The sequence below is a fragment of the Ptiloglossa arizonensis genome, chromosome 7 (assembly GCF_051014685.1).
Source record: "Ptiloglossa arizonensis isolate GNS036 chromosome 7, iyPtiAriz1_principal, whole genome shotgun sequence".
In the NCBI taxonomy this organism is placed as follows: Eukaryota; Metazoa; Arthropoda; class Insecta; order Hymenoptera; family Colletidae; genus Ptiloglossa; species Ptiloglossa arizonensis.
The window spans coordinates 15,325,675-15,345,998 of record NC_135054.1 but is presented as its reverse complement, the minus strand read 5'-3'; the positions used below and the strand labels follow the sequence as shown (position 1 = coordinate 15,345,998).

Here is a 20,324-nt window from a genome sequence, read left to right as displayed (position 1 = left end):
GATCTGTCACATTTCTGTGGTAGAAATAAGATGGCTTATCTTTTCGAATATAGAAATTAAAAAATAAATTAAAAAGAAGTATCGATGATCTAAATTCAATGAATCCGAATTTTCTAACTAGAACTGTGCAAACGTTAATATTCTAATATTTAGATACAACATAATTCGCAAACAACCAAAGCTTTAATCACATTTAGAGTTGAAGAAAAATTCGACGCCCTTAAAATAGAAATAAAAATTTCTCGAACCTTTCGGTAGTGTAATTTGATTTTCTTTCGCAACACGATCGAGTATCGTACGAGTGTCCCTATTTAATTGGAAACCACGCAATACGCATCTGGTCACGGTCATCACATATCCCTGACGCGGACGGATTCTCTTCAAAGCGGGCGACGAATGCCACTGAATTTGCAGAAATTTCTTAACATGCAGCTGAGGGTAGCAAAGTGCGATGAATCCTACGTTCTTTGTTCGCACTGATTATGTTTCGCAAGCCTACACGTTAATACGTTCTCAGGGAGTTCGACCAGTCGTTTTCATGTGGATGCAACAACGACGATCGCTGTAACAATTATTGTAATGTAAACGTTCTACTTCCCTCGTACCTGAAACACAGACGTTAAATCATTCACGCGATACGTAATCGAAAGCTGTTAAGCAACAATCTTCGATCATCGTGACACCAATTACTTAATCAATCGTCACGCGAATCGGCATTTGATCCTCTTTCTTAGTAATTTCGATTTTGCAAAATGAACGAACGCATACATTGTGAATACCAATAATCTGTAGATTCTGATTCTTTCGAGCTTTAGTAGTTTCCAGTAAATAAATTCGACAGGAATATCGGCTGAATTTTATTTTTGACCAATTTTCAGTTTTTAAGGGCGAACTCGTCCCTGGAAGAATTGTCACTATTGAAAATTATTATGAGAATTGTTTGAATTGAAATTTAGTATCGTGTCGAAGATAAACTTGCAAGGAAATCTTGCACATTGATTTTAATGGAATTGAAAAATTGATTTATGCTCAACTGCTTCCGCAGATTTTCGATGTTGAAGTTTGCAAAGTAATAATGGAAATTTATATTTCGTTGGTGAAATTTTTTTTAGGGCACTTCTTCTGCTCGCTAAACCTTTGACTTCGCGTTTCTTTAAATATTGTGGTTAATTGTACCTCCACTTTAGTTAAAATTCTTGCTTGTTTGTTAGTCAGTTAACGAGCGACGCGAGAATATTCAAACATTTCTCTCTATTGTTCTTCGTTATACAAATCGTGTTTTTTCGAGCTATTTTATTGTTCCTGGACCTTAACGAAAGTCGTTACCGCAATGTATATACTTTTTTACGTGTAAAAAATGGGCCATATTTTTTGTCTTTAACTTTCCACGAGAGGCTGATTTCAACTCCCATTCTTTGAGGTGTACGAAAAATACATTTCCAGGTTCGAAAGCAGCGAGGAAGAAAAATGTTATTTAAACAGTATTTTTTATACTTCGAAAATTCACTGGTCAAATTGAACAGTACCAATTAGAAAAACTGACTTATTGTGTTAATTTGTTAATAATATATGGTGTGTTATGAAAATATTTCTTACTTTCTATTCAGAACTTACATTTTTTATATAGCTTCGTTCAAAAGTATAATTCCATACATCCAATATTTGTTAGGTGTTCGTAGCGCATGAATGTTTGTATCTTGATTATTTTTACAAGAAATACCATTCACAAGAATGTGATGTGTACAACAGGAAATGTAAAAGAAGATTGATTCCACATTATTCTATTTAAATACATTCTACATACATTTTTCGTGTTTCTAATATTAATTTCGTGAAATTTAAAACGCGTTAACAAAATTCTATTATACCATTTTTTGGCAAATAGTAAATAACGTAGGTTTTTTTGCTCGTAATTACATACTACGTCAGCCATAAAAACTGAAAACGGGTCAAATAACTCTTGCGTTGAAAAATTCTACGCATCGGCAACACCTGAAAAAGAATCAGAATTTTGTTTGTTTTGGTTTATCGCGGTTCCCTGGCCGGACAGTTCAATTTGAATTCTGATTTCGTGGTACAAGTGTGACGTTTACGTCTCGGTTTGTACATAATTTTGTACCTGTACATAGCTTTACGCCGTTCGACGGTCGATTCGGCGGTTTCACGTCCTGTTTCATCACGCGACACGTAGAGATTATTGGAATCGCGACCAAGTGAGACCGTGACTCCGCGAAACAATCCACATTCTCGGTACGTGTCCGCATAGTGTTTAGTAAGGCGTGATTAGATTTTGTAAGGCGCTGTAAAATATGTCGAAGAGAAGTATATATGTATATATATACATATACATGAATGTTACACGAAGATTTAAAGGTTTATCGATTATTATATATGTGTAAGTAGAAGTGCTAAAATGTAATGGATTCTGGTATGTGCGATTGATCTCGCACAGACTCACGATGATTCTACCACGTTGCTTCGATGGTGAACGAAACGGTGCAAAACAGGCACAGATCAACGAAAGGAACAAAAATTCATCGAAGCGAAAATTATAGAAAAAAAGGAAAAAATGACGCGATAACTTCGATCGTTGAATTCGAAAGAAAATATTCAATCATCAGGGGTCCAAGTAAGAATTTGTTCGAAGTCTCTGTTAAAATTTCTCGATGCTTGGAAAGTATTTAAATCGATCCTGTTTTGCGATAACCGTTCGCATAATCACCAAGCCACAGTTTCGAACAAGTAAGATTTCTCTCGGCAGCGACTGATCTTTTTACAAAACCGAAAACGATCCACGCTCGCTCGAGATAAGGCTTAAGTCTCGCTCTAAGTCCCAGTAAACACGAGCACGGCGTCGTTCCAGCGAAACGTAAGTGTCCCTGGTGTTTCGACCGGTTGGATGTCTCATGTAACGATAAGAAACGAAATTGTACCACGTTGTATCCACGGGAAGTGTTTCTCTGTTGTACGTAGTGTTGCACGCAAAAGCAGAGACCTCATCGGCGGAAACAAAACGAGCAGCGGTATTATTGGCGGCGGTGCATTGTACGAAGATATAATAAAGCACGAACAGCTGGAACACCATGATTCGTCGCACATCACCTCCAACGTGAATTCTCTTCTCTCTGTTTGTCAGTAGACACAACCCGACCAACCGCTCTGTACGGAGTCCGATTTTCTCGTTTTACGCACGTACATGTACCCGACATACGATTAATCATGTTGTCGTCCCTCTGCACCGATCAACGTCCATGTGGCCCTTAGTTTACGGCAGTTCCTTGTACAATCTATGGAAAAAGAATCGCAAATTGAATTTACCTCCGTCGAGAAGCCATCGACAAAATTGATCCTTCTTCGATGGCTCGGTAAAACGACCGGTACGATTTTTATTTTTTCAATTTTTCTTAATTTTTTCAATTTACAAAATCTTCCAATTCACCGTTTACTCGATTTATAATTTCTCCGCTTCACAATTGTTCCAATTTACGGTTTCTCCAATTTACAAGTTTTCCAATTTTCAATGTTTCCAAATTACAATTTTTCACGATCTTCGATCTTCAATTTTTCATTTTTATTGTCTTCTTCCGTTTCTTTTCCACCGATTGGCCCTCCCCGTGAAAATTCTCCGGTTGTTGCGATCGTTACAGTCTCGTGCCGTAAACTTTCTGACAATCGTTGGTTGCTCCTCACCCCAGCACACGATGATCCTCTTGTAAAGTACCAATTCCCCCACACACGTAACCACAGTATGCGCGAACCAACCAATTTAGGCAAACTGTTCTGTATGTTCTTTGGCCCGCTGTGCTCCATCGTCGTCGTGTGTCAGCATCGCTACCTAGTCCACGGGTATGAGCAGCTTTGACCCTTGTGTGGGGACGACTCGAAAGGGGACGTGGTCGTGGAAACACGTGAAATAATGTAAACTTGTAACTCGGTAACGGTCGCGAAATCTGTGCCGTGCTTGAAGACGACAAATCGTTCGCGAGCGCTGCGAACGAATTAGCGTGTACGCCTAATCTCGAGGAGGGTTCGGCTCGCAGCTGATCGCAGGTTTGTCACTTCCAAGCCGTTAGAATCCCACGTGCATACAAACCGGGGTACTCGTAACGCGATTTCACGACGCGAGACTCGATGTTTGCTTTGTGGTACCGCGTCTTTGTATTTTTTATTCCAATTTTTTTTTTTTTCTTCTTCTTCTTCTTCTTCTTGTTCTTCTTGCTTCTGCACTCGCGGGATAACGAGGGGCCCGGAGTACGTAACGTTATCATAACAGGGGGAACCTTCTGGTCCAACATTCGAGGGTAGAGTGCAGTCCCAACGGAAATCGAGCAGAGAACCCAGCAACGTCAGCAGCAGTCAGTCCACCAGACGAGTTGTCGATAGTGCAGTACCTGCTATGTCACTGTGTAGAAAATGATCGTGTCCTATCCAGTTCCCATGTACCTCTCCGTTAACTGACCCCACCGACGCCCGACTGTCCACTCATCGTCAACCGTTTCCCACTTCGTCCATTCTTTAGCTATCTTTAAAGTAGAACCGTAGCTTCCAATGCACGCGGGAGTCCGTTTCGACCATCATTTACCATGCACTGTCCTTCGAGACATTGTTGAAAAGAGAGGCTTGGGCTAGTCGCGGTGACTTATCCGTAACAGTGCGGCCTGAACACCTGGAGGATCCCTCGATGGTCTCTCCCCGGACCAGTTTCACTGACATCGATCCCCAATTGTCGACGAAACCGGTGAAACTGGTCCCCCTCGATCGCTCCCTCCTTGAGAAAATAATTGGCTTCAATGTTTGTCCATCTTTACGCTTCATCGTCACCCCTCTCCGTACATACACAACACCAGCCGTTCAATGTTTCCTCTTTTTATTCTCTAGAAATATATCTAAATGTGGATGGTAGAGATTGGTTCTTCTCGTTTGTTTTTTTTTCCTTTTTTTTTTTTCTTCAATTTTTTTCCTAGAAATTTCTGTACAGTCCGAAACCGTGCGTCTGCGAAGCGATCCATCCAACAGGCCGCATTGTAACGAATCGAAAGTCCATTGCGGTTGAATAGCCGATGAAAGAGAATCGTGATAAAACCGCCTAACGTCGTAGCTACGAACGCGAGCGAACCGTGACGTTGCTCGACGTTCGTTAATACGGATATCGCTCGATCGTTCCACGGAAAATCGATCTCTGGCTGTTAACGCGTCGCGTCGCGTCTCGTGAAACGGTTCGAACGATCCCTGTTACACGGGACGGGGAAACGTTCGCGCGAACGTCGTTCGACGATCCGACAGAGCAACGATATCGATGTTCCTTGAGCAACGACGAAACGTTATCGTTGCCTATCGGTCCTCCAACCTAGCAGCTTGGCGATGTTTTTAGCTGTCTCATAGACCACGAGCACGATTACTTTCGTACAAATCGACTTCATTGAGGGTACGAACTATTACGGCTCGACGTGATCGAGAGGAGATGAGGTAGAAAGGAAGCTGCATGTGTCACAGCAATGCGCGCCGTGAATCTCGGAAGCGTTGACGCGCGCGACGTCCCAACGTAGGTGTTCTTTATCGTTGATTTTTATCGAAGACGGAAAAGAAATTTAAAAAACGAAAAAAAAAAAAAGCGAAAACAAAACAAAAAAAAAAACAGTAAAATAAAAAGAAAAGAAAAGATTGAAAGACGACAAAAAAAAGTAAAAAAAAAAGAAAAGAAAAGAACCGGAAAAAATGAGAGAAACGAAAATATATGACCGGAAAGGGAAAGAAAAAAGAACATAGAATTCGAACATTCGTTTGAGGTCAAGTTGATGAACATGTTAATTAATCGATCTTCCTTTTTTCTGTTTCTTCAACGCTCTAGTTGTTCAGGATTAAGCCTCTGCCAGTGTTAGTAAGTACCGCCACTTGATCTGGTGTGATTGGACTGCTGTAGTTAGAAGGCTATGCGTTTATCATACATACCTACATATATACAGTACGTTTGAACACACGCATATTGTCTGTCGCGCGTCGCGTGAGTCTGGGTAAACCGATCCCGCCCCGTCTAGTAGACGTCGCGAACTCGGCTTTCTCTAGTTATTTAGTTCGTTTCATTTCCGATACCCAACTCTCCTTAAAGTTTGAAAACCTCGAGGTCTCGAAACACGTCAATTTCACGGTCGAAAGTCTACCCAGTTACCATCCTCGAACGTTCCATCGAATACCGTACGAACGTAACATCGTTGAACACCTATTGGAACATCGCACGAGGATTTCGAATGGTTTGTTCGAAAGTTGAACGTTTACCCAGACTCAAGCCGCGCGATCATTCGTCCACCACAACGACACACCATCGCAGAAAAAGTAGGCCTCCACTTGACTATCATCCTGTTTCCTGGGATTTTTTTTTCTGTTTTTTTTTCTCTCTCTCTCTCTCTGTCTCTCTTCATTTTTATCGCCCGATATCTTGCCAGGTTGCCTAGATATTGTTTAAACGAGAAACGCATTCCAATGTGCGTTCACGGTGGGAAATGAAAAGAGTTTTCTCTCTCTCTTTCTCTATCTATCTCTCTCTCTCTGTTTCGCTCTCACTTGGAGCGCCGAACGCACAAGAGTCCTTCTTTTACTGCCGATGCAACGAGACAATGGGCTACGATGCTCGCGGCAAATCCTTTGATCAGTCAATCAGCAGGACACATGTTACGTGCGAGCCTCGTAGTCGCTGGGAGACGTAGATGACTGCGGGACTATAAAATAATCACGTTATATTTAGCATAGAGACTAGGCCTGTGCGAATATATCAGCCTCCCGATCTATGTCCATTGATCTTTGACCCCGTGCATCATCGTCATCGTAAACGCTTCCACGTACGATCGAATCATTCGACCAGTCCCGTAGTACGAGATCCGTTCGGGTGGTGAGAAAGTCTTTTCAGGTTTCGATGCGTATCACAGAAGCGAGCCAAGGTACCACGAGAAATCTTTTCATTCGATCGATCGATTGTACGTTCTCGATTCCTGTTCACGATTGTGTCCCCGCCCGTTATTGTTGTACGTCGTAACGGTTCCGTGTCAACGGTGAACATGGTTTTCCTTTCTTTTTCTTTTTTTTCTTCCTTTTTTCAAAACTGTTTGATTTTTTTTAGCTCCGACGTAATTTTGTAGGAAACGATACAAATAACGAACCGACGAGGCAACAACCGACGAGTACAGAGGATAAGTAAGAATTTGTTTATCGTGGTCGTTTGTTTTGTGTATTTATCGCCACTTAAGACCCTGGCATTACTTCTTCATTAACAAGTCTTGGCCTTTCAGCATGAGGTACTTTATTTGAACGGTTTGTTTTTATCATTTCTCTGTGGAGTTTGCAGTTTATAATTACGCCTTACATCTACTATCTCCCATTGACGACATGGTCGTGTCGGAGTATAGTATTTTCTTTTTTTTTGTTTGCCATTTTTTAATATTACATCGTTCTTCTTTCTTCCTTTTTTTTTTTAGTACTAATGTCATTTTTGTACTGTTGTGTAGAGTGTATCGCCGGTAACAGCCGTTTGAAACAACTTTTTATTTGTCGATTTAAAAGAAAAACTCTTCGGGGCAATATATTGCGATTTGAGGGGTTCATCGAACAGGGAAGTTTAATTTGTTATGTACCGCATATTTCCGGAGACACCTATGTAAGTTTGCACTTTTTGAGCACGGTGTTGTTATTTATAAACAAACAAATTCAACGGTGTGTCGTAACGTGACCTTCAAACCATTTTCCCCCTACGTTATCTTTGTGAATGTGTAGCTTCGTATTATTAAAATTAACAAAAGTAAACACGACTGATACTAAGGTCGTTCGAAGATCATATTGCGTATATAATTAAATTAATTTCTTCATCAGATTCGATCGAGTGCTACGAAAAGTATATTTTACCATTTAAAAAATGCAACCACGATATCTCCAACGATGCACAAAGAATTAACTCTTCCTGATGAGTTTCTCAAATCGCAAAATATTTTGTTTTACTTCATTTTTGTTTACAATCAACGAAAAGAATATTTTCAATGGCAGTCTCTGGCGATTCATTCTGCGCACAATAATACACAACTCTCGTCACATGATCTCGTTTCGTCGAACTCGAATAATTAAATTTACAAATCGGTGATATAACCAAACTGACTTTCTCACCAACCCATACTGTGTAGATGGGTCGTATTAGCGCCACGACCTCTCATTAGAAGCTTTTCATCTCGATAAAAAAAAAAAAAAAAAAAACGCAGCCTACGTTCGGTGTACACGACGAATCACGTTGAAATCGTAATTATTTTTCGCGCCATAATCGAATCGTATCGCGTCCTATCGAGGTAGCTGAAAAGAATTAAAAAAATTTCGAGAGCAGTATTCGTGCAGAGCTGGGTCTCGTCGAACACGAACCTCATCCACCCACATATCACGTCCCTTTAAACTCATTACGAATCATTGTCGACTTGTTACCATTGCGAATGGCGCGTGAGCAAGTCGGGTGGCACCTTTAATCGTCACCGTGCATCATTATTCTACTCCTTCATACGCCGTTTCTTATTCGCACATTATTACGTAGAGCCCGAATGCATAATCTGCATATCGCGCCTTTTCAAGCGTGTACGTGTGCGTATGTACGTGCGTGTGTCAGTCTGCTGTGGTACGTACTGTGCAGCATCCAGTGCTTCAGCTTATTGTCTGAGAAAACCGTACGTAAAGTGACGAAAAAAAAAAAAAAAAAAAAAAAAAAAAACACTCGTGATATGTACATGCATCGCTAGATGAACGATCGTTGCACTGATTTTCATTACGACAACGAGATCGTATTACTTTCGTTCCAGTGTAATCGAACATTCCAAAATTCGATCTATATACAGCCGTATCTTGTAAAAGATAGAACGACCCCGTTTCACTCGATTACCCGTGGTGACTAAAAAACGAAAAGAAAAAAAAATCTTTGGAAACCAACGATTCGGTCGTTCCTTTTTTCTCAGCCCGAATCGTTCGAAGCGCGAACTAATCCAACTAACGCTTTACGAATGGAGACTCAATTTCTTTGATAATTGAACGTACGAAAGTGGAATTTGTAGCGATTTGTCATTTAACAAGCACACAACGAAATTCACCATTTTGTATTGTACGTTGAAGATCGTTTTTCACGGTACAAATTTTACTTCGAACATTTGAAACCAAAATGTAGAATGTCACACCCTGGCAATATAATCTACGAGTTAAGATAAGAACAAAATGATGCAATAAACCTTTACGATTAAAGGATACTTGTGTAGTAATATAATTACACATTTTCTGATTCCGAATAACAATCAATAAATCAAGTATTTGCGTTGACACGATTGAAAGTAATCTCGAAATTTTCGACTGGAATATTTTCGTAGCAGTATTTGGATAATGTTATTCTTTTATTTCTACTCGTAGAATGTATTGCCAAAGTTAGGAACATGTCGCTCAAAAGTGAACTCTGTACAGGGTGGGGTGGAAATCGTAGTATAACCGTGAAGGGGGTGATTCTTCGTGTAAAAATGAATGGAAAATATAAAATGAAATTTTTCGATACGAAGCCACGTTTCCGGGTGAATCGATTTTGAAAATTCCTGGGGCGCGCCTGCGATTCGGCACGATTTGGTTAACGTGTCTGTCCATCACTCGTTATCTCTACTTGTATAACTATTTCTAAATATTGACAGTGATATTATCTGTTTTCCATTTGTTTTACTACCTCCTGACGAGTTACAACCGTTTGAAGTAGATAATACCACGTCACGTGTCAGTCTATAGAGATTCCAACGCAAGTAGAAACAGCGAGTAGTAGTCAGACGAGTCGACCAAGTAGTACCGAATCGCGCGCGTGCCCCGCGAGTTTTCGAAATCGATTTTCTCCGATACGAAGCGTCGTACGACAAAATGTTGTTCCACATTTTCGATCCGTTTTTATACGAAGAATCGTCACCCCTTTCGGTCGAGCCACGATACCCACCCTTACCTGTACGCCGTATAATTTTTCGCTGCGGTCTACGTATATTTACACGTTTCGGTCACTACAAACGAACATCGTGAATAAAAAAAAAAAAATACGTCCTCTTTCGTAAAGTGTTTCAACGGTGCTTCGACCGTGTGGCGAATTCGTACTACTCATCGATCGCTGGTCAACTCGTAATAACATCGAACACAATTCGCGTTGCGTTTATTTGCTGCGAGAAACGATCATGTTATCGAGAAGAATGCGAGGAAGGTGGGGGAGGAATGTACTGTCTTGAAAAATGATTTACTCCCGAAGCGTACACTATTCTTCTCTTTTTTTTTCCTTTTTTTTTTCTTTTCGTAAGAACATGTTTGACCGCCGCTCTACGCAAGAACTATCGCCAACGCTTACGTATGTTTGCATTTTCCGCTTGTTCCGCAGCGATCGAGTTCATTTGCAATAGCTAGCCTAGTTAACGTAAGTAGCATCAACAGCGATCGATGCTAACGTAGAACGAACGTTCCCACGTACACATTTTAGGGCAACAAGTAATTTATCTATAACGTGATTCTCTATTAACCTAAATGGTTTCGGTGATCTGAGTGAGAAATTGTGAAGTTGTTCCCTAGACAGCGATATTCACGAAACCAATGTTCTCTGCACTGTTTAACGTTCGTACGTTTCCAACCCATCCCTTTTGTTACACTACTTTCGAGAATGATAACGAGAATTTTCAATGTCATTTCACCGATTTCATACAGAATCACTAATATAGCAACCGTCTCGAAAACACGTTCCACCGTGTACACCGTGTGTTACAGTTCGATTTTTCTGCACCAACAGATTTTCGTTCGAGCGCAATTTGACTATGATCCGTTGGAGGACGAGCTGATACCTTGCGCGCAAGCTGGAATCGCGTTTAAAACCGGCGACATCTTGCAGATCATTAGCAAGGATGATCACTATTGGTGGCAGGCGCAGAAGGACAACGCGGCCGGTTCCGCGGGATTGATACCTTCGCCTGAGCTTCAGGAACGACGTATCGCTTACATGGCAATGGAGAAGAACAAACAGGAACAAGGTAAAAGTTTGACGACGTTTCTTAACGATAAACCATTGGCAAACGAATGCACTCGCGTTCATTTCGCGTTAACTGTTCTGGCTGTCCCCGAGTTTGGTGTATAGTGACGCAGCTTGAAAGAAGATGAGTCGTCAGATTCGTCGTGAAAAAAATTAATAAATAAATAAATAAATAAACGAGACTGCGCGATGACATTCTTTCGAAGGAGACTCTGTTCTCGAGGAAATCGGATTTGAACCGAGCTGTCGTGTGCAGCAAACCACGTAATGCAATCTCGTCGCGCAAAATTGACAATTATAGAATTAATAGTCGTGAAGATTATGGAATTATATTTTTTAAACAGGTACTTTACTTTTCATTGCAGCACGACCTTGACTCGTAACACCCAAAACTTAACCCCAAATGCCGTAGTAGTCGTACAAATATCAACTGTGTGCTGAATAATGTCAGGGTATCGTAATCTTGGTTTGAAAAGTGCGCGCCAAATATTTTGGCCACTGAAGGCTACTTCTTCGACCAGTAACCTTATTCTTGTATCTCTTAAACATAGAAAATATAATAAATATACAAGTGGTACTTACCACGACGAGGATGCATTACGAGATTTTGTTAAAATATGTACAGGAGTTTAAACTCAATTGAACTTTGTAATGAATGTTATTATATTGATAGCAAGAATGTCAGAATTTGTTTTTCGTCAGTCCAATTTTTGAGGACGATGATGTGAATTGGATTTATGACAGGAAGTAGATTAACCGTGTATACACACGGTGACACTAATTTCTGCCGTTCGAGGGAAATATGGCTCACGTTACGTTCTAAGTGCGCGCCAAATATTTTGGCCACTGGAGGCCAATTCTGCGACTGTAAGTAACGTAACAAACTACCTTCGGCTTTCTTGAGATACGTGGGCGAGTTAAAAAATAAAGAGAATATTATTGCGGTGCATAATTTGCCTGTCCTCGAACTGCCAACGAAATCAATTAAGGCTTATCTAAACATTAGCGAACCGTCCTTCCTAAAATTATGTTACATAAAAGCATACATACTCTAATTTTTAATTTCATTTGTAAAGCACCATTATAAAATTGAAATATTAGTCAGAATTTACCAACGTTCTTTTTAAGTACAATCATTTTTTTTATAGAGAAATTTATTTCATCTACTTTGATGTCAAATAATTGAGAGGTACAATAAAAATATTATTAGAGTAAATAATAATCGGAGTAGCCAAGCTATACTTCAAAACGTTCCATTTTTTTTTTTTAGTTTTAAAAATTTTAAAGTGAAACTTTAAGGGAGTATGCTTCTTTAAATGTATAATGTATCAAACAGGTGATCGTTAAAAGGGCTTGGGATAACTTTCGCGCCCTTCTTGCAGATAACGCCTCAATTTACCCTTTACTCTTATATTTAGTATCTTTTTCCCTCCTACATTCACTTTCTCTTTCACACCCATAATTACTTTCTCTTTTACCCCTATATATTACTTTCCCTTTCGATCCTATATTTACTTTCCCTTTCACTCTCACATTTACTTTCCCGACCCACCATCCCTGGTGTTCGTTTCGTTAACCTCCTGTCTTCGTTTCTTTCTTATTACTTTTAAAACGAGCAATAAGATGTAAATGTGGATCAAACGCCACAGTGTAAAAGCAAACGATAGAGTAGCTAGACAGTATAATGGGTTTTGTCTGTTAATAGCCTGGAGCTACTAAAATATTTAGCTCCCACTTTATCGTGCATCTAATATCCATGATGATGGTAGCTGCGCGTCGTAGATGCGCGTAACTGACATAATCTACAATATTTTACGTTTTAAATATTGCGAAATTATTACGTCGGAGCATTGTCATATTTTATACATTCACTGTCGTTTCATTATTCGTGTCTTTTATCGTAATTAGGTTCGTTTCGTTTAGATTAAATCTATCAGAAAATTTCGAATGAAACGACAGTATAGTAATTTTGCGCACCTTTATTACGCTATCAAGCGTTTCAACGTTCACGAGAACTGGAAACGTTCCGAGAATGAGAACATGTAAACCATATTTCCCTCAAACGTCAGAAATCCACGTCGGATTCCGTACACTTAATTTACATACAAAGAGACTCACTCTTACGATCGTATTTTCTCGACACATTTAATCGAACGTTGTATCCTTTGTCCACTCGTTTCATTTCGTGAAATACGAAAACTGTAACAGAGAAGGGCCGATGTTTGAATTTTCACGAGATTAGATCAGGAAAGAATCCTTTTCAACCGTAGCAGAACATCGAACGAGTTCAGGCTAATTATAGGTTCCAGCAGATCGCATCGTGACCAATGTTCAGATCGGTCAATGAAATATCCGCCGTGTTCTACCATCGCCTTACCGATCCATTATCAATCCTGTCACGTTTCGATTCTTCGATTGATCTCCACTAGTCTCGCTGCTGCCATGAAACGAATGTGCTGGTGAATATGATGTTATGTATGTGTTGTTAGCTGTGTACGCAGGTTTTCAATGGAGCATGTAGTATCGTTCGATGTCAGCCACCTTTACCTAGGAACATGTACAGTCCGTGATGTTTTCTTCAAAAGAAACTAGTAATCACGAAATTGAAAATCTCGGTTTGTCAATCGCGTAATTACGGATAATGAAATCGCGATCCTCGATCGAACTTCATTTTCTATCGAGTTATCATCACATTTCATGGAACTTTGATTACAATTAAAATCGAATTTCGAATTAAAATTCGATTCGTGCGATCTCCGTTGGTTGTTTTACGTGTAAATTATTTCGCAGAGTGGAGGATAATTCGTGAATAAATTCTTCGAGTTCCCTTTTTTTTTTTTCAGCCACACTTACACTACCGACCACAATTTAGAGATTACGAAAAATGAATCGTTTTAGAGAAATTTAATACTTTGCATGTAAGGTTTCGTGTGGTGTTTCGATGTTTTAGTTTCTTTGCGGAGAATAGTTGAAGAATTTTAGAAAAATGTTTTATCGTAACACGAATCTAGACATTTTCTGACGGTTCTTTTTGTTTTCGTAACATTGTTCATCCGCTCGCTAATATCACTTTTTTCTTTTTTTTAATTATTTGCTGCAAGAAATAGTTATGAAATACATTTTGTCTACAGAAACGTCCACAGACGTGGACAAATGCATCGATGCATTTTTTAAAAATATTAAATCGTGCGAAAGCATACCTATTCGAACCGTGCAAAATTTCCCTGAATTAATTTTGTCTATCTTTGTTCAAAAAAGAAACTACAAGTTGATCTAATTGTTAGATTAACCCTTCAGAAAATTACACACTTGAAAATTTTCATTTGAGGACTAGAATCGATTACACAAATCTGCATACACTCATCCACTCTGGTATGAAAAACCAAAGTAAAATGAATATAAAAATTTTCATTATACACACATAAATAGCAACTACAGTTGTTTGCAACCATCCAAAATACCTGTAGTCCGAGAACTATAACTGCAAACTTGCAAAGAGGGGCATTTATAAATACCCAAATCAATCAATTTACCAGTTTAAAAATCATTAGTTTTGTATACACATTTCGACTGCCAAACATACATTATTAATATTTACAAATACATACGTAAAATAAATATTCGTAACTTCTAGACTTGAATAAATATAAACTACCGTTTGAAGTTACCATTAAAAAAAATAGAATAAATAAATCACATTCAAGAAGATTTTGTTATTAACCCTTTTATCTTAACATCGTACGTACACTTCTAAAACACCCAGTACACCATAGAGAAAAGTGGTCTTCTACTTATGGTCTGTAGTGTATAACAGTCTCCGATAAAAATGTTTTCCTTCCGCGACATATTCGTACCAAAGAAACGATACTTTGAAATTTCTTCGAGTACACGATTAATAATGATTGTCGATTACTATTGAAACCATCGTTCGTCGGATCTCACATTTCTTTCGCGAAACATGATCGAAAACCGGTATGATACGAACAACGAACGAAAATCAATGATACGTATTTCCAAGACCACTGGTGGTTAGTAGACGATACCACTGTTAAGATAGAAAGAACATTTACATTTGGAGAGAATAAACCGAAACGGGGATTCGAGGGTAGGAAAAAACGGAACGGTAGTTCGAAGATAAATGATTAGCTGCAGTGATACACCTGTTGTTGTGTGTTGTGCGGGGCTAGATGCTGAAGGAGAAGGAGGATGTTCTTCTCACACCGAAGGCTGCGACGGTTCGACAGGTATGACTCTGCCTTCAGGTATACAATGCGTAGAGTCACGTAGAACCGTGTAGTCCGCATGAAATACAAAGTACTCGTTCCGTGCTTCCAATGCACGCATTAATTTGAACGGAGTTCAAAGGAACGCTTCATTGTAGAAACTAACACAAGGAACGACTTGGTGCCATTACTCTGAAAAAAAAAAAAAATAAAATAATAATAATAATAATAATAATAAACGCGGGAACCGTGAACCACCTGGAAACAATCAACGCACGCGTTGGTAATAACGATTCTGTTGCAATCCGACCGTGGATGAACAATATATTCGGTCGAAATGAAAAGAATGAAAAAAAAAAGTATGTACATATATGAAAAAAACTTTCCATGTGTATCAAATCATTCAGTGCATTTCATCGTCACGAAACATCCGGATTTGGCATAAGACGTTTCCGATATTTCTCGTTGAGCATTTCACGCGAATACTGGCTTTCTTTTCACATATCACACACAGCTAGATATGAACATTTCAGGTCGTCGCGATCACGATCGGTATTACCGTGATCTGGGGTTTACAGTATTTGCACACTAAATTAGAGTTAGCTTTGTTAGAGTTAGACAGTATACTTTCACGATATTTAGCGTCCCTTCTGATCCTAATAGTGTTAACCGCAGTGCTAGCGAAACGTTGCGTTCGAATGCCATTGAAATAAGTCGAGTAACATTTCGTACATGCTAGAAAAGTACTACGACGAATCTCGTTGTTCAATCGTTTCTTATTAAACTGTCGTCGGTGTATGTGACTCGTTATTATAAATAAAAGATTCTCCGTACACGAATTCCTCTGAAAAATTCTGAAATTTTGGGAATATACAGAAGGTTTTTTTGGTAAATACTAGGCTATTTTTTTCTCCAAAATTCACTCCGGAAGACTGAAAGTATAATATTTATTCGAAGGAAAATCAGATAGCTTGAAAATCCAGTAGACTTTGTACTTATTCAATTAGATTTCACATATCAATTATATTGTCAAATGTGTTATTTGTAATGTAGTGTTGAAAAATTCCTATTAAAAAAAAAAGTGCGATAGACAGCTTCGATTTTACCTTTTCGAAGTACATTTAAGAACCAAAGAAACTAATAGCGTATTATTTATCAACACGCTTTACATATTCCCAAAGTTTCACAATTCGTCGAATTTTCGAGATCTTTTCTTGTAAAATGGAACAGAAACCGGTTGTTTAGAAAACGACGTGTAATATTTTCCATGTTAGAAATTGAATAATATTACCGGTTCACGTTTTAACGATACAGTATGTAGCGTAATGAGAAGATTTGCTTTCGTGAATTTTGTCGAAGCAGTAGAGTTTCGTTGTTTAGTATTATATACCACGAACAATAAATTATTCTACGTAATATACAGAACATATTTTCACGCGGCGTGCTTCGATGCATGCTCTCGCTACGTTTCATGCACTTACGCTTGTTTCACACGATTCCACTCGCAGGCACACCGTCGTAGCATCATTATGATGAAATTTTGAACGAGGAACTTGTACGAAAACTGGGCCAATTTTTATCCTTAAATTGAGCGCCGGTACTGTTCGTTGAATCGTATCATTGTTTGCGCTCAACTAAAATAAACGTAATAAAAAGTTTCGCGTACAAATACTTCATCTTTTTCTTGAACTTGATATCTATTTCGCGAAAGAAAGTTGAAGACAAAGGTTCGCCTCGCAATCGACTCGAGTTTATAATTATTTATTTCCAATATATTTATCTTGATAAAGTAAAACAACTTTTGTCGCGATGAATTGCGTTAAATGATTTGCATTAAATGATTTATTCCAAAGTATATCTAATTAACAAGGCACAATACCCTGCCTCGATATTTCAAAATTGAGACCAAGTCTGAAACATAGATTACAATTCTCGATAAAATTCAATTGTCAATTACTCCGAATGTATAATTTTCAAAATTTGTCCAATGTTCAAACTCATCATGATCATGCTCTGATCGTGACACCGACTTTCAAGATTTACGCATAAACTAACCCGTTAGTCCTTATCTTTTCATCTTGTGACCTGCTGGAACACCCATCACACAGTGGGAATCCCACTCCCTCCTTATGGTTATGGCTTCTATGTAAACTGGCTGAATGAATGAATTCTCTTTACCATTAGACAAGAATACGCTTACACGGTGATTGACATTTACGAAGTAGCTCTTTACTTCTCTTGCGCGTAACACGCTAACTGTTGGGACGTACGAGGAGGATGCTGATTAGCATATAGACCGCCTAAGTGTTTGATTCACAGCCTACCACACGTTACACTTTGATCGAATTAAAGGATTTGCGCGTTATGAATGTCATAGCAGTTAATACAGATTACTTCTTCTTCTTTATTTTCATCTGTACATGTTTACGAAGTAATTTCTATCGTCGATAACATATCGTTTACCTGTTGGGGCCTAATCTTTCTAATTATATGCAGAGTGTACCTTGATATGTGGCGAATATTGTAAAAATGGATTCGAGAACGCAACAAAGTACAAAGAGGTCACTGTCATTGGTATCATCGAGCCGGTTGAACTTTAATTTGTCGTCCGTCTCGTTTGAGATTAACAAAAATAAGAAACACGATACGGTGAGGACACAAAGGGCCAATTATCACACAGGTGTATCAGTCGACGAATAATTATCAAGTTGTAACCGATGTGATCAATCTCGTTACGTCGTTTCCTGATTCAGAATCCATCCTTGCAGTATATTCCCGTATTACGCAACAGCCTGTATATACCATTCTCTTTAGAGTTGGTTGATTATATAATTTTACCGAAAATTAATATCATAATTGAATGAGTTTCTCACCAATTATAGAGCATTTTCGGTACATCGAATTAATTAACACATTGAGACCGTAGAGCAAAATACGATTTCTGAAGAGAAAATTAATTAATTCTGTTGGATACCGTATGATCGCTTGGAAATTTTGTTTCAAATTTGATCGATAGATTTTGGTCCCTGAATCGACGAATACAAATATTGCTACTGGTTTTAACTAATTGAAATTACGATCTCGATGAGTTAAAATGCGTTCATCTTTCGATTGTATTATTTCGCGTCACAGCGTAAGCGATAAACTCTACAGAGAATCGATTCGATGATAAGGGATAAAAGAAAAAAAAAAAGAAAAATCTGTTCCCTTGCAGGATAGACGATTTCGAGCTGTCCTCTGTATTTGCAATTAATCCAGGTACAATTAATACATTTTTCACATTTCCAGTGAATTGCTCAATATTTGGCCGAAAAAAGAAGCAATACAAGGATAAGTATCTCGCGAAACACAACGCAGTGTTCGACCAGCTGGATCTGGTCACCTACGAGGAAGTCGTTAAGCTTCCCTGTAAGTATGGCGGTTAAAAATTTACCTTCGTATCGTTTTAACCTGAGTTCGTTTGCAAAATTGTATCAATTATCTGACAACGTGTAAATCTTGATAGTAACCAACGAACTGTACCATTTAATGGCAAAATAATTTCGAAAATGAGTTTTAAAAAATTGATAATTAATTTCTGTTTGAACATTTTCTTGATGTGTTTGCAATGTCTTCTGCGACAGATCCTGCATTCCAACGGAAAACACTAGTGTTATTAGGAGCACACGGAGTCGGTCGTCGACACATAAAGAATACAATTATCGCCAAACATCCCGACAAATATGCCTATCCTATTCCACGTAAGTATAAACGATCTTTCGTTAATCGTATTCCTAATAATAAATGCCACGGTACATCGTTTCGAGCTTTTCGTACGGTACGCAACACGCAGGACCAAAGTAAATGGCCGTTCAAGGTCACTCACAGGCTATCCCCACCACGCAACTTGGCTACCCTCTCTCTTCGTGTCTCTTCTTTTCGCAAAAATCTAAAATATACTCTTTGTCTTTCAAATACAAAAAGAAATTAGATTTCATGGTGGAGAAAGTGATCTTGAGCAGTCGATTAATTTTAATCGAACTGTAGTAACATTAATTCACGATACAAGCGTTTCCGTTCTTTTATTAAACTGTCTAAACGTTATTTTTTCAGATACAACGAGGCCTCCACGGAACGATGAAGAGAATGGTCGTAATTATTATTTCGTATCGCATGACGAAATGATGGCTGATATAACCGCTAATGAATACCTCGAATACGGTAGGTAAAAGAATTAATGTTGCAGAAGTAAGTTAGAAATTGTTACTGACTCGTCTCTCTCTCTCTTTCGCGAACAGGTACACACGAAGAAGCCATGTACGGAACAAAATTAGAGACGATTCGTAAAATTCATGAAGAGGGGCGGGTAGCGATATTGGATGTCGAGCCACAAGCATTGAAAGTGTTACGCACTGCAGAATTTGCGCCTTATGTCGTTTTCATCGCTGCTCCGGTATTCCAGAATATTGCCGACGTAAGTACCAGGCATTGATCGCTAACCTCCTAGGGATGGAGCTAACTATTGCCAGGGGGTTAACTAGTTAAACGATTAATCGACCATTGACGAGATCACGAAGCTTCGACACTTCCACTTAACTGGAAATTCGGAGGCTGCTGAAATATATAGAGTAGTAGACGTGACGGAAATCGGTGGTCGATTAGTTTGATTATTAAATCGAGTAACAATTTTCAAATCAAAGAATAGACTACGTGCACTCGATCTCTCGCAGTTTCAAAGATTTTCTGGCCAGCTTTAAATTTGAAAACAGAACGAATTTATTTTGAGTACATTTGTGAAGAATGGAACGTTTAAACGAAATCAAATATTCTACCGTTGATACGTAACTGAAGTTACAGTCTGACTTAGAAAAGTATAGAAAAGCAGATATTAAGGGTAGTACGCGCGTAACAACAGAACTTATGGCCAAATATAACGGAGCCATACTGTCCAATTTACTGGATTTACCAAAATCCAGATTCTAGTACCAAATTCCCAATACTGGAATTTGATAACAGCTCGCTTTATCAATTTTGTAATAACTCATCCATATTCTCTCACGATCCCTCTGTGCCTTAATCTTCCA

General features: G+C 38.8%; 1 protein-coding gene across 9 annotated transcripts in view; it reads left to right on the top strand.

Moving 5' to 3' along the window:
• Positions 1-20,324, top strand: part of Cask (peripheral plasma membrane protein CASK) — a 266,805-nt gene that overhangs the window by 242,288 nt on the left and 4,193 nt on the right. For 4 of the 9 annotated variants that reach the window (XM_076316663.1, XM_076316655.1, XM_076316657.1 and 1 more), the window contains 7 exons: positions 5,849-5,878; positions 10,802-11,039; positions 15,226-15,282; positions 18,550-18,669; positions 18,885-19,001; positions 19,354-19,461; positions 19,539-19,714. In XM_076316663.1, coding sequence (XP_076172778.1) covers positions 5,849-5,878; positions 10,802-11,039; positions 15,226-15,282; positions 18,550-18,669; positions 18,885-19,001; positions 19,354-19,461; positions 19,539-19,714 — 846 coding nt within the window. The remainder of the gene's footprint in view (positions 1-5,848; positions 5,879-10,801; positions 11,040-15,225; positions 15,283-18,549; positions 18,670-18,884; positions 19,002-19,353; positions 19,462-19,538; positions 19,715-20,324) is intronic. The other 5 variants (XM_076316659.1, XM_076316658.1, XM_076316660.1 and 2 more) reach the window with 3 other exon arrangements.